The following is a 12,636-nucleotide window of genomic DNA, read 5'->3' as shown; positions in this document are numbered from 1 at the left end:
GCCAGGCTGGCCAAGTCACCGAGCTTCCAGGGCAATGAGAACCTAGTCTCAAAAAATAAGGCAGAGAGTGTTTCAGGAGGACACCGGGCAATGACCTCTGGCCTCCACATGTAAAACACATGCTCCCTCACACACCTATGTAAATACATACACTACACACTTACACACATACACACACACCACATCAAGCTATAAAAGAAAAAGTTTCAAAGACACTAAAGCAATGATTTTTCTTCAGAGTAATAGTCCTGGTTTATATCAAGTCACATCTATGCATTAAATAAATATTAATTATGACTGGACATCATCAATAAATTATGGTTTATAAATGTACTTTTTAATTTTTTAAGATTTATTTATTTTAAAATTACATGTGTGTGTCTATGCACATGAGTGCTGTGTGTACAAAGGCCAGAAGAAGGCGTTAGATCCTCTGGAGCAGATTGACAAGAGTTGTGAGCCTCCTGATGTAGGACTGGAAAGTGCACTTGCATCTTAGTAGTGCCCAAGCTTAACCACTGAGTCATCTCTCCAACCTCCAAATGCGCTTTTTAAATTTATACTTCACACTGTGGGTGTAGGGAAGGCAGCAAAGTAAAGCATGTACTGTTCTCAATATTGGTATCAATAATCTGGTGCTAATAGAACAGGTCTAAAACTCATAAAAAATCTGATTGTTTAAAAAAAAAGGAAATATTTACGTATCATAAAATACTACTTAAAATAACACGAAATGATCCTCACTTAAGTGACTCCTCACATAACAATTAAACACGAGGGCTGGGAGCGGGGCATGATGCAGCAACCCTCCAATACCAGCACTTGAGATAAGGAGGGAGGCGGATTTCTGTGGGTTCCAGGTCAACCAGGCCTTCACAGTGAGACTTTGTCTCAAGAAAACAAAGAGCCACCCTTCCAAAAAGAACCAGAAACCCCACTAGCACCAACCAAACTAGGGACTGGGATACAGTTCAGTGGGAGAGTACTTGCTTAGCATGCAAAGGAGGGGCTTGACCTCCAGCCCTGCAGTGAATAATGGTGTAAAGAATCAGCAAGTCCAAAACAATAAAGCACACTGCCTTGTTAGAAAACACAATAAAGAAGTATTTCCATTGGCTAACAGAGGAACTCTGCATTCCACGGTAATATATTTTATAGTCCATAGTGGGGAGATGGTTCAGTGGATAAAGTTGCTTGCCACCAAGGAGTAATAACTGAGTTTGAACTCTAGGACCCGTATGGTGAGAAGAGAGAGCTGATGTCCATGAGTCACATGCACATATGCAGGTGCACATGTACGCACACACACACACACACACACACACACACACACACACACACACACACACACACACACACCACATATTATAGTGCTTGGTTTACATTCAGCAAAGCCCATACATTTGCAAGTTTTTTCCTTGGAGCAACCTAATTAATATCTTGACATGTATATATAACCAAGACAGAGAGTAAAGCAAAACACAAAAACTAAAACCAAAACCAAACAAAAAACCAACGCTTACAGTACAAATGCCTCCAAATTTTAACTTAGGAAGCCTATATTTCACATTACTAGAAGTTAATATTAAGATTTTTCTAATTTTAACTTTTTCAGAGATATGGGCAAAGAAATGTAGCCCATTACTTTCTGCTTACTAGAGACTGGCATACTTGAGGGGCAGGGGAGAGAAAAAGAAAGGAAAAAAAGTATTAAAGCAATTGGTGATATAGTGTACATTTTATTTTAAATACTTACTTAAAAACAAACAAACATACAACTGTCAGAAAATGAGTTAGAGCCAGACAGGTGGCACTTGCCTGTAATTCTAGAACTGAGGAGGCAGAGGCAGAAAGACTTCACGAAGTTTGAGGCCAGTCTGTTCTACATAGTGGGTTCCAGGACAGTATCAAAAATAAAATAAAGGTGAAAATGAACATCAACAACATCAACAAGAAACCACCCATTCTCCTTCCAGACAGCCATGGCAATGCTATGGTTTCTAACTATTCTAATTCACATTTTTAAAGATCCATGTTTCCCTTTGACTTAGCTATTTCCATCTTTACTTTCTGTAAACAATTATGATTTTTCTCATCAGTCAGATTTAGGTCTGGTATTACTTGTCTCTAGGTGCTTGGGTCTCTTTTATCCTCAGACTTAAAGCAAATAATAGGTATTATAGCTTTTGAAGCTATCTACCTATTTTAATGTCACTGTTTTCAAAGTATTGTCCTTCTAAATGGCACATTTCTATGCCCATATCTCTGAACGAGTTAAAATTAGAAAATCTTAATAATATTAACTTCTAGTAATGTGAAGTATAGGCTTCCTAAGTTAAAAATAGATATAATTTTGGAAAAACAGGTACTTTCATTAAAAACAAATGAACAAAATCTCTTAAAAAAATGAATGACTAAAGGGCAGAGAGATGACTCCTCAGACAAGAGTACTTACTTCTCTTACAGAGGGCCTGGGTTCTGTGTCCAGAACCTGCATGGAGGCTCATAGCTGGCTGTACATGCATACTCTCGGGCATACACAGAAAGTAAATAAAGAAATAAATCTAAATCAAGAATATCAGCACAATTTATGCTGGCTGTGAGGACAGCTGACATAGGACAATATTTTTAAAAAGAAAAACAAAGGGGTAGAAATTGAACTTTGAATTCTGCTTTTTCTGCAAGTAGTGTACTACCAATAATAATTATTTATTGATGCATTATACAAGAACAGACTGCGTTTGTTTTGACTACATCAGGATGAAAATAAAGAGTTCAATGTTCTGGTAACTATACAGCAATAATGCAAGCAAATGAAGAGTCTCCGGTCAGAGGGCTTCTCTCTCTGTTCTCTGTGTATGTGAACAACAAAAATCTTACATTAGCTTACATAAAGCACTTTATGAAAAATTCTACAGAAAGCTTCAAAAAATGACTAGCCCTGTGAGAACAACTGTGAGCTAGCATGGCCTTACATTATGCTCAGCTTTACATACAAAGCCTGCATATATTTATATTTTGAAAATGTGCAAACAGGCAAATTAAAATACACTGAACCAGCTCTGGCGCTGAGGTGCTTGTCTAGCCTGTATAAGACCTCAGTTGTAAAATTTAAGACAAAACACAAAGTCTGAGTTTCCATCCCTAGCACTACAACAAATAGAATAATAAGGTTCAACAGACAACTGGGAGAGACATGCACTTCTTTGCTCTATGGATTCCCCTGGAGCATTTAACACCTAGCCCCTTCATTACATAAAGTGAATCAGTAAACACCTATTGTAATTCCCTACCGACAGTCCAGAGTTTTGAGCAGTTGGGTTTTCTGAGAAAATACTCTCTACCATGTTTTAAACCATTAGATGCTATGTGAGTTACAATGCTGCTTGGAAGTAAAGAAATAGTGGAAGAATTTCAAATGTCTTTAAAGAAAGTGACTGTGGGACTATCACAAAAATGTGGATTTTTAGTCTTTTCCCTTGCACATTTTGTTTTATTAATACAAACACACAAGACAATGTCTTAACAGAAAAGTAGTATTGGGAGACCCTAGACTATTACCTAATTAACTGAAAATGGAAATAAAACACACACGGCAGACAGCAATGGAACCCACACTCAAACCAACAGCAGAAAGAGGCTGGCCCTCAGCAGGACCTGGAAAACATTACGTTTAATTAATAATCAACTTACCCAATTTTTGACTTCTCTTTCAACTTAGAACACGTTTTTGGTTTTTTGTTGTCTCTGTCTTTTGGCTTAGATTTCATCCTCCGACCTCTCTTTTCTTCTTTCCCTTCGACTGAGGCACTAGGAAAGTTCTCAGGGCTCATTACTCGCGGAATATTACGTTCCCCTCGCTCCTTTGCTCTTGCTATGGCCTCAGATATGATACGATTGGCCTTTTCTTGCTTGCTTTCTGATTCCACCCTTTTTCGTGGCTTCTTCTCAGACATGCCCCTCACCTGGGTATTCTGCAGCTTAGTGTATGTCCCAGAACCATCACTCTTCTTGGAAGATGGAGGCTAAAGGAAAGAAAAATCAGAAATAGAATATACCAGAGTATAGTTTTAAAAACTGACATAATGTCTGAAAATTTTAAGTTAAACAGCAGTAAAATGACAGAGCTGACATGTGAGTGACACAAACAAAGGTAGTGAGGCTCTGCTCACCTGGAAGTTAGGACAGAGCTCAGCTCAGCTACTCACTTGCAAATAAAGGTTAAGGGGAGACAGATTGGTTGATATTCCTAATGCATTCTTAGGTTTCAGATTTTACCATAGAAATATAGTTATTTCAAATTTTGTCCTGTAACTATTATTTACATTAGGATGAAAGTCTTTTCTTTCATCTTTCCTCCAAAACTCGAAATTAATAAATTTAAAAAAAAAAAAGCTATTGTAACTTAGAATCACTTCTCCTTAGAAAAAGAAAAACCCTGTTTTAAGACGAGAAAGAGAACACAAAATTATTTTAATGCAGCAGTATAGCTAGCTAGTTAGTAAACAGGCATTCTCTTATCTAAAATCAAAGAAAGTTTTAGTTTTCCATGAAAGAGTTAAATGTGGATTTTTGTCTTTATTATAATTTTACTCAAGCTATTTTAGAAAGAAACAAGCTTTTCAGTTTTATATTACAATTATTAATATTTTAACAGTCTCACAGGAAACAGACCAAGAACATTTTAAAAGAATTTCCTCTCCAAACACGCATTCGTCCATATAGGCTTCGATCAGTTTTTCTAGGCTCTTACCCGTAAACATGCCTGTGACTACAGCAGAGAAAAAACCCAGGAATTTCCAAGCACATTTTCATGCCGATTCCAGTGTGTTCTACTGGGTGTCTTTTCTATACCTGCCTCACAAGGTGTCAGAACAGTGTCACAGCACTGGGGACACAAGGAAGGCTTAGACAGGGTCTCTAAAATGCCACCTTAAGGCCTACAAGGCGACAACAAATAGCCCAGGCTGAGAAAACAGCACCCAGCTCAAGATGGCGATGCAGTGCGACTCCTGCCGCCGCCGCCGCAGCCAGTAACGAGGAGGGTTATTCAATCCCATTAGCCTTTTAGCCCAAAGAACCCCTCCTCCTCCCACTCATTCAGGCTTCACTTACCCTTCCTCTTGGCCTCTTCACTGAAGACATTTTTGGCGTCAGACAAAGGCTTGCCCTCTGTTTTTTCACCACCCCAGGCAGTGCTCAAGGAAAAAGCATTGAAAGAAGACTCCTAAATGGCCTATTTAGCAAGCTGCAACCAAGAGATGCACAGCCGTCCACAAATACACATTTTGATTTATCAACACATTCCTGCCTTGGCAAGTTTACGTCTGCTGTTCATCCTCTTTAGCTAGGATAAAGGCTGCAAGCCCTCCTACGAGCTCTTTCCTCAATAGCTGTAAGCAGATAGCCAGATTCCAACAAAGCACAGAAAGAAATGAATGCACAAAGCATCAAAACGCATCAGCATGAATATTAGAGATGTCGTTAAAAATACTGACTCCTTCTGCGGAAGTAGGCCAGCAGATGGTGCTACCAGTTATTATTCCATTAGACTCTGCAGTTTAACCCCCAATGGACTGTTCTTCCCTCCGACGGCGTTAACTCTCAATCTGCCACTCCCTACAGTAACGCTTTAAAAATACCCATGAAAGCATGGGTTGGTTTTTTTTTTTTTCTTTTTTCTTTTTTAAATCATCTGGGAACTAAGACAGTGGAGAAATGGCCTTATGTGGCTGAGTATTTTTTTTTTTAATGCAATGCAGTTTTTAGCAGAGAAAAATATTTTTCTTCACAAAAAACATTTAAACTACAAAAAGTAGCTGCCAATAAACAAAGGGTTAAAGAGCATGTCATGCAAATGACCACTTAACAAGTGACTAGTTCAGAATTAAGCCACTTTCCGCAGCATCTAAAGGCAGCAATAACCAAACAACTGTTACTTTTTAAATTGAGAAATAAAACTTTTTATTATCTCCATGAACATACTGATTTTTCAGCAAAATCTCAATCTCTTTGGCCTTTCCCCTTCATATTCTGTTTTAAACCTATGACAGATGAAATTTAAATTTAATGTCTTGTTAAAAATAAATAAATTGACTTGAATTTGTTTTGGTTTTGTTGGCTTGTCTGTTTGAGACAGAGTCCACTTCTGCTGTCCTGGAACCCACAGAAATCCACCTGCCTCTGCCTTAGTGTGCCTGAGGTTAGAGGCATGTGCCACCACACCTGACTCTTGAATTTGCTCATTGATAAAACTTTTATATAGGTGTGTGTGTGTGTGTGTGTGTGTGTGTGTGTGTGTAAGAGACTATCTTAGTAAGTAATATCTTTAGTTAAAACTTCACTACTTCAAAACCCAAATTTATCTTTCTGTTGTTGTTTTATTTTTTTCAAGACAGGTTTTCTCTCTGTAGCTCTGGCTGTTTTGGGACTTGTTTGTAGCCAGGCTGCTGGCTTTGAACTCAGAGATCTGCCTGCTTCTGTTTCCCAAGTGCTGAAATCAAAGATGTGTGCCACCACTGCCAGGTTTTATCTTTGTATTAATGCCCCTTTTACAGCTGTTCCTTAAAAGTCATCTGATATTGGTGTGAAAACAGTGTTTTATCATAGTTCCTGCTGGGAAAACTAAAGATCACAAGAGAAATGCAACTCTCCAAACTGTCCTGGAAGAAGCAATCTGGACAGCATGTGAGTGGGCCAAGGCAGAGGAGCCACAGCCTCACTTAGTAATTAGTTAGTGCCAGGCGGTGTTCTAAATATCTGTGAGTACTAACTCATTTCATCCTGAAGGGAAAACAGGTAATAACATTAACAAAGAGATGGAAGGTAGCAAACTGGAGAGGACAGACACGGCTGTTGTTACAGAAGGACAGAAAAAGGACAGAAGAGCAAATGACCACAAAAATATTGATATAAGCTAAAACACTTCTTATTTGGTATCAAGTACTATTCTCTCAGTTCCTAATAGTTCACAAGCATTGACCCAATTGACATTTAAGACTGATCGGTTTAGGTTCTGTACTGCTGTTAATTATTAATTTATACATAAGGACACTTGTATGAAAGAGGTGACTTGCTTAAGGGTCCCACTGAGGGGCACTAGAGAGATGGCTCAGCATTTAAAAGCTGGCTCCACTCACTGGCTCCTCTTCCAAAGGACCCTGACTTAGTTCCCAGCAGTTCACAACAGCCTGTTCCTCCAAGAGCGCTGAAGTCCTCTTCTGGCTTCTAGGCACTAGGAATGTACACAGTACACACACATGCATGCACGCAATATATTCATACACACAAAATAAAATTTAAAAAATTTAAAGATCTCATTGCTACTGAATAGGGGGACATAGATTAGAAGACAAGACATTCTCTTTAAAGAGACCAAGCTTTTTAGCTATGCTATATGGGAAATAATTCAATCATAGTAATTTATATAGATCAACTTAAAAAACAAATAAAAGTGAGCAGTCTTCTCAAAATATCAGATTGGTAATAATAAAGCTAGAATGGATTTTTTAAAAACTCTTTCCAATGCCCTTTTAAAGATGCAGAGATCAATTAGGTAAGGATGCAATGTGGGTGAGCTGCAAGAAGAGTCAAAAGCTGGTTTCTGGACCAAGTTCTGGTATCAGAGAAGGTAAAGAAATGGGAAACCTAGTAGAGAAAATGTATGTGAATGTAATTCTTTTCATGCTGAGTTTCAAATGGTGAGCACTAAGATCTAGAGACTGAAGCTAGAACCTTAAATAAACAGTAGTCTGGGTTGATCCTAGGTACATGACTCAAACCCTAATCGGCATGAGCAAGGCGATACTTGAACTCTGTATAAACACACACACACACACACACACACACACACACACACACACACACACACACAGAGTGAATCCCCTGCTGTTGTCTTTCCTACCCTTACTCCCCTTAGTGCTCTCATCACAGATCAAAGACAGTTTTCAAACCATCTAACTTCCCTGACAAGCTTCTTAGCAGTGCCCACTATCTTACTGAAACATTGTAACTGCGTAACAATTAATCTTATCAGTAGGATAGTGTGTGATCAAGCAGTTCTTCTGCTACTGGAATTCAAGACTTTATATCTCCATAAGGTGAAAGTAACTTTCCAATTTATATAAAAATACAAACACAATGTTACCATTTTATCTACTTCTCAGTCTGCACTAATCAAATCCCGTCAGACTCCCCTTAATTACACTTTGTTCTCCAGCCTTTGCTGTATTAATTTCCCATTTGCTACATTGGGATCATGTAGGAAAATGTCATTATTTTAAAGTATTTGGGGATATGGAACATCGGATCTGCAACCTTTGTTCCATGAGATAAGGTAAAATTTCTTGAATGCACTGCAGTTTTTCTGGAGGTCTTTGGCATGGTCCTTGCTTAGTGTACTTCATGTCCTGGGTTCAATCTCCAGTGTGAAATTATAAAAGAAAGAACAAATGAATTAATTTCTCCAGCCACAAAAGGTAAATATTTACATAAGTATATAAAACAAATATTCCATAATAACTTGACGCCATGATGTAAAGGTATTTTAGTTGTTGACAGTAAGCTGATGTTCTCGTTTTCATTTTTAGCCAAGGCTGGCTCAGACTTCAGCCAATTCAGAGCTCAAATTACAGGTGTGTGCCATACTCCCACACCCAACTGAGACTTGCTTTGAAATAAGGAAAGAAGCCGGGCGTGGTGGCGCACGCCTTTAATCCCAGCACTCGGGAGGCAAAGGCAGGCGGATTTCTGAGTTCGAGGCCAGCCTGGTCTACAGAGGGAGTTCCAGGACAGCCAGGGCTACACAGAGAAACCCTGTCTCAAAAAAAAAAAAAAGAAAAAATAAGGAAAGAAGTTACACTTATGCTTAATAGTTTCCTGCGTTTTGGGTTGATTCATTTTCAGAGTTTTTATCTAGAGTGATCACTTCACTTCCATCTCTTCATATCTGTGAACTCTCATATTTATAAGTTCAAATGCTAAGTTTTTATCTTGTGATCAGAGTACTCAGGTTTCCCTAGTAGCTAACAATTACATTGCTTTTTTTCATGTTAGGGTTAGAACTTTGAGTTTAGAGTGATATGGTAATACTTTTTAAAGTAGTGTCTATATTTTAATTATCAATGTGGTAGCTCAAGGAAGTGTTTATGAAAGCCAACAGTATTTTGCCCAACTTTAGGAAAGAAAAATCCAGGGGAAAGAACATGATAGTTGTACCACAGTAAAATCCAGAGGAATCAGCACATTCCCGGATTTGAAAAAAACTATTCAAGGAGTCTGTTTCTTTCACAAAGCAATTGTAAGAGAGAAAATGAAGGAGGGGATGCAGACCCAACTGGAAGAGTAATATATGAGGGATAAAACATAAAAGAAATAGGAGAAATTTTAAAAAGCTATCCACCAAATGCAGTGAGTGCATGGACACTGTCTATTGATATGAGCAAGTCAGCTGAGCATACATTTTAAGCAACTGAGAAAATTTAACGTCTGACTGGATGGGACTATAAGATAATACTGGTACAAGGAGGCTGCTAAGGCTGGCTTAATTCTTGACTCCTGTGTACTCGTGAAATGACAGCATAATTACACTTTAAGTTATGTTCTAAAATAACAAGTAGTTTACCACGGCAAGAAAATTAGACACACTTGGAAAAAATAATAAAAAATGTTAAATCAAGTGATATGTGTTATGATAAATATATCTAGACCTTATGCAGAGAGAATGAAAGAATCAATAAAGGATTACAGAATGATAGGAACCAAGGATGCCGGTACACACGTATCATCTCAGCACATGGAGGCATAGGCAGGAAAGACAGGTTTGTAACCAGCCTGCTCTATATAATAAGTCTCAGCCCTGCCAAATGCTATGTAGTAAGGCCTATCTTTTTTTTTTAATTTTTTTATTAGAAATTTTCTTTATTTACATTTCAAATGTTATCCCCTTTCCTAGTTTGCCCTCTGAATATCCCCTCCCCCACCCCCCTGCTCCCCAACTCACCCACTTCTGCTTCCTGACTCTGGCGTTCCCCTATACTGGGGCATAGAACCTTCACAGGACCAAGGGCCTCTCCTCCCATTGATGACCAACAAGGACATCCTCTGCTACATATGCAGCTAGAGTCATGAGTCCCACCATGTGTTGTCTTTGATTGGTGGTTTAGTCCCAGGGAGCTCTGGGGGTACTGGTTAGTTCATATTGTTGTTCATCCTATGGGGATACAAACCCCTTCAGCTCCTTGGGTACTTTCTCTAGCTCCTTCATTGGGGACCCTGTGCTCCATTCAATGGATGGCTGTGAGCATCCACTTCTGTATTTGTCAGGCACTGGCAGAGCCTCTCAGGAGACAGCCTTATCAGGCTCCTGTCAGCAAAGCTCTTGTTGGCATCTGCAATAGTGTCTGGGTTTGGTGGTTGTTTATGGGATGGATCCCCAGGTGGGGCAGTCTCTGGATGGTCGGTCATTCCTTCAGTTTCTGCTCTGAACTTTGTCTCTGCAACTCCTTCCATGACCTATCTTTAAAAATAAAAGTCTGAGTGACTCAGATGACTAAGGCAAAGGACTTGTAAGGATGGAAAAGAGGAAAGAAGGAAGGTGGGCAGGAGCAAAGGAAGAAGAAGGAGTTGAGAAAGAATAGTACATACACCTACTGCAATACCAGAATCCTGTAATTTTTCATTGACAAGAAAGCCATATTATAAAACAATATATATTTCACCCTATATCTCTTACCATATATATCTCATATACAGTTTCTATCACTTTTTAAATGTGTCAAATGAAGAATATGAATTACATTAAATCACAAAAACTTATCAAGTTCATTACTTGCTAAAAAGAATAAATTAAAAAAATTTTGAATCCATTAACCCATCCTTAACACAAGAAGTTATTCTTGTACAATAATAATAAGTTATGAGGCTGAGTGCCTGTTGTGCTTGTGTGGTGGTGGTACATGCCTTTAATCCTAGCACTCAGGAGGCTGAGAGGCAGAAGGATCTCTGAGTTGGAGGCCAATCTGGTCTACAGATCAAGTTAAGGGATAGCAAGGGCTACACAGAGTGACCCTGTCTTAAAAGACAAAACCAAAAACAAACAAGCAAAAAAAAAAAAGTGCTTGGTGCTCTTGTAGAGGCCCTGGGTTCCGTTCCCAGTAACCTCATGATGGCTCATAATTGTCTGTCACTCCAGTTACAGAAAATCCAACACCCTGGGCTGGAGAGATGGCTCAGGGGTTAAGAGCACTGACTGCTCTTCCAGAGGTCCTGAGTTCAATTCCCAGCAACCACATGGTGGCTCACAACCATCTGTAATGGGATCTGATGCCCTCTTCTGGTGTGCCTAATGGTGTACTTATAAATAAATAAATAAATCTTTAAAAAAGAAAAAAAAAAGAAAAGAAAAGAAAAGAAAAGAAAATTCAACACCCTCTTTTGGTTTCCATGGGCACATCCCACAAACAATACACATACATAATGCTGGTACTCACACAAACACATTAAAAAAAAAAAAAAAAAAAAAAAGAATAAGTAACTAACTGTACATAGTGGTGTACAGCTTTAGTCCTAGCACTCCAGAGCAGAAGCAGGTGGATCTCTGTGAGTTCAAGGCCGGCCTGAGAGTGGTTTCTCAAGACAGGGTTTTTCTGTGTAACCTCTGTAGACCAGGCTAACCTTAAACTTAGAGATTTGCCTGCCTCCACGTCCTGAGTGCTGACCTTTCCTTGATAGGTCATAGTCGTTATTCTCCATGGTTTACCTGTGTGCGACAGTGTTTTCTTAAGTTTGAGCTATCATCTCATTATGAACTATCAGTTTAAAATAGTAGCTAACATTCTTTATAAACGAAATGGACTGGTGCTTTGTCAGACATTAGTGTTATCTTTTTATGTGTGCCTGCATGTATTTGTAGAGTTTAGAGGAAGATGTCTGGTGTCCTCTATCATGTTCTGCCTTATTATCTTAAAATAAAACTTTAGCTCGTAAATGAAGAAAACATCTAATAAGTTAAAAAAAAAAACTTTAGCTCATCATTTTTCAACAAAGTTGACAGCCAGTAAGCCCTGCCAAACATGTTTCTGTTGAGGTTACAGGTAAGAATAGTCACACTGAGCTATAAAGAAACAATGTGAGTGCTGAGAATTGGAATCCAGCTCTCATACTTGCACATCGAGGGCTCTAACCTACCAAGCCATTACCCCAGTCCCTGAAGAAATCCTACCATCTCTCTCACGACCTTTCGTACATGTTCAGAAATATTTATTGAATATGTTCAGAAGTTAACATTGATCCTAGTCCAAAAAAATTTTTAAACTTATTGTAAAAGGTTACTGAATGCGTTCATTGCATTTAGAGGTGTACTGGCTAGTTGTATGTCAACTTGACACAAGCTACAGTCGTCTGAGCCTCAATTGAGAAAATGCATCCATAAAATCAGGCTGGACACAACCCTGGAGAGCATCAGTTCTCACCCTGTGGGCTAGAACCTACACCCCCTTTAGGGGTCACATATCAGATATTGACATATGCTTCACAATAGAGCCAAAATTACAGTTATGAAGTAGCAATGAAATAATTTTATGGTTGGGGTCATCACACCAGGAATTAAAGGGTCGAAGCATTAGGAAGGTTGAGAGT

At 38.8% G+C, this 12,636-nt stretch overlaps 1 protein-coding gene across 1 annotated transcript in view; it reads right to left on the bottom strand.

The window, feature by feature from the left end:
* The window catches only part of Chd9 (chromodomain helicase DNA binding protein 9), a 219,952-nt gene that overhangs the window by 92,447 nt on the left and 114,869 nt on the right, over nt 1-12,636 (bottom strand). The window contains exon 4 of the mRNA XM_029532736.1: nt 3,694-4,025. Coding sequence (XP_029388596.1) covers nt 3,694-4,025 — 332 coding nt within the window. The remainder of the gene's footprint in view (nt 1-3,693; nt 4,026-12,636) is intronic.

The sequence above is a fragment of the Mus pahari genome, chromosome 20 (assembly GCF_900095145.1).
Source record: "Mus pahari chromosome 20, PAHARI_EIJ_v1.1, whole genome shotgun sequence".
NCBI classification, from domain to species: domain Eukaryota; kingdom Metazoa; phylum Chordata; class Mammalia; order Rodentia; family Muridae; genus Mus; species Mus pahari.
The sequence above is the reverse complement of the archived record's forward strand: the minus strand, read 5'-3'. Positions and strand labels throughout refer to the sequence as shown.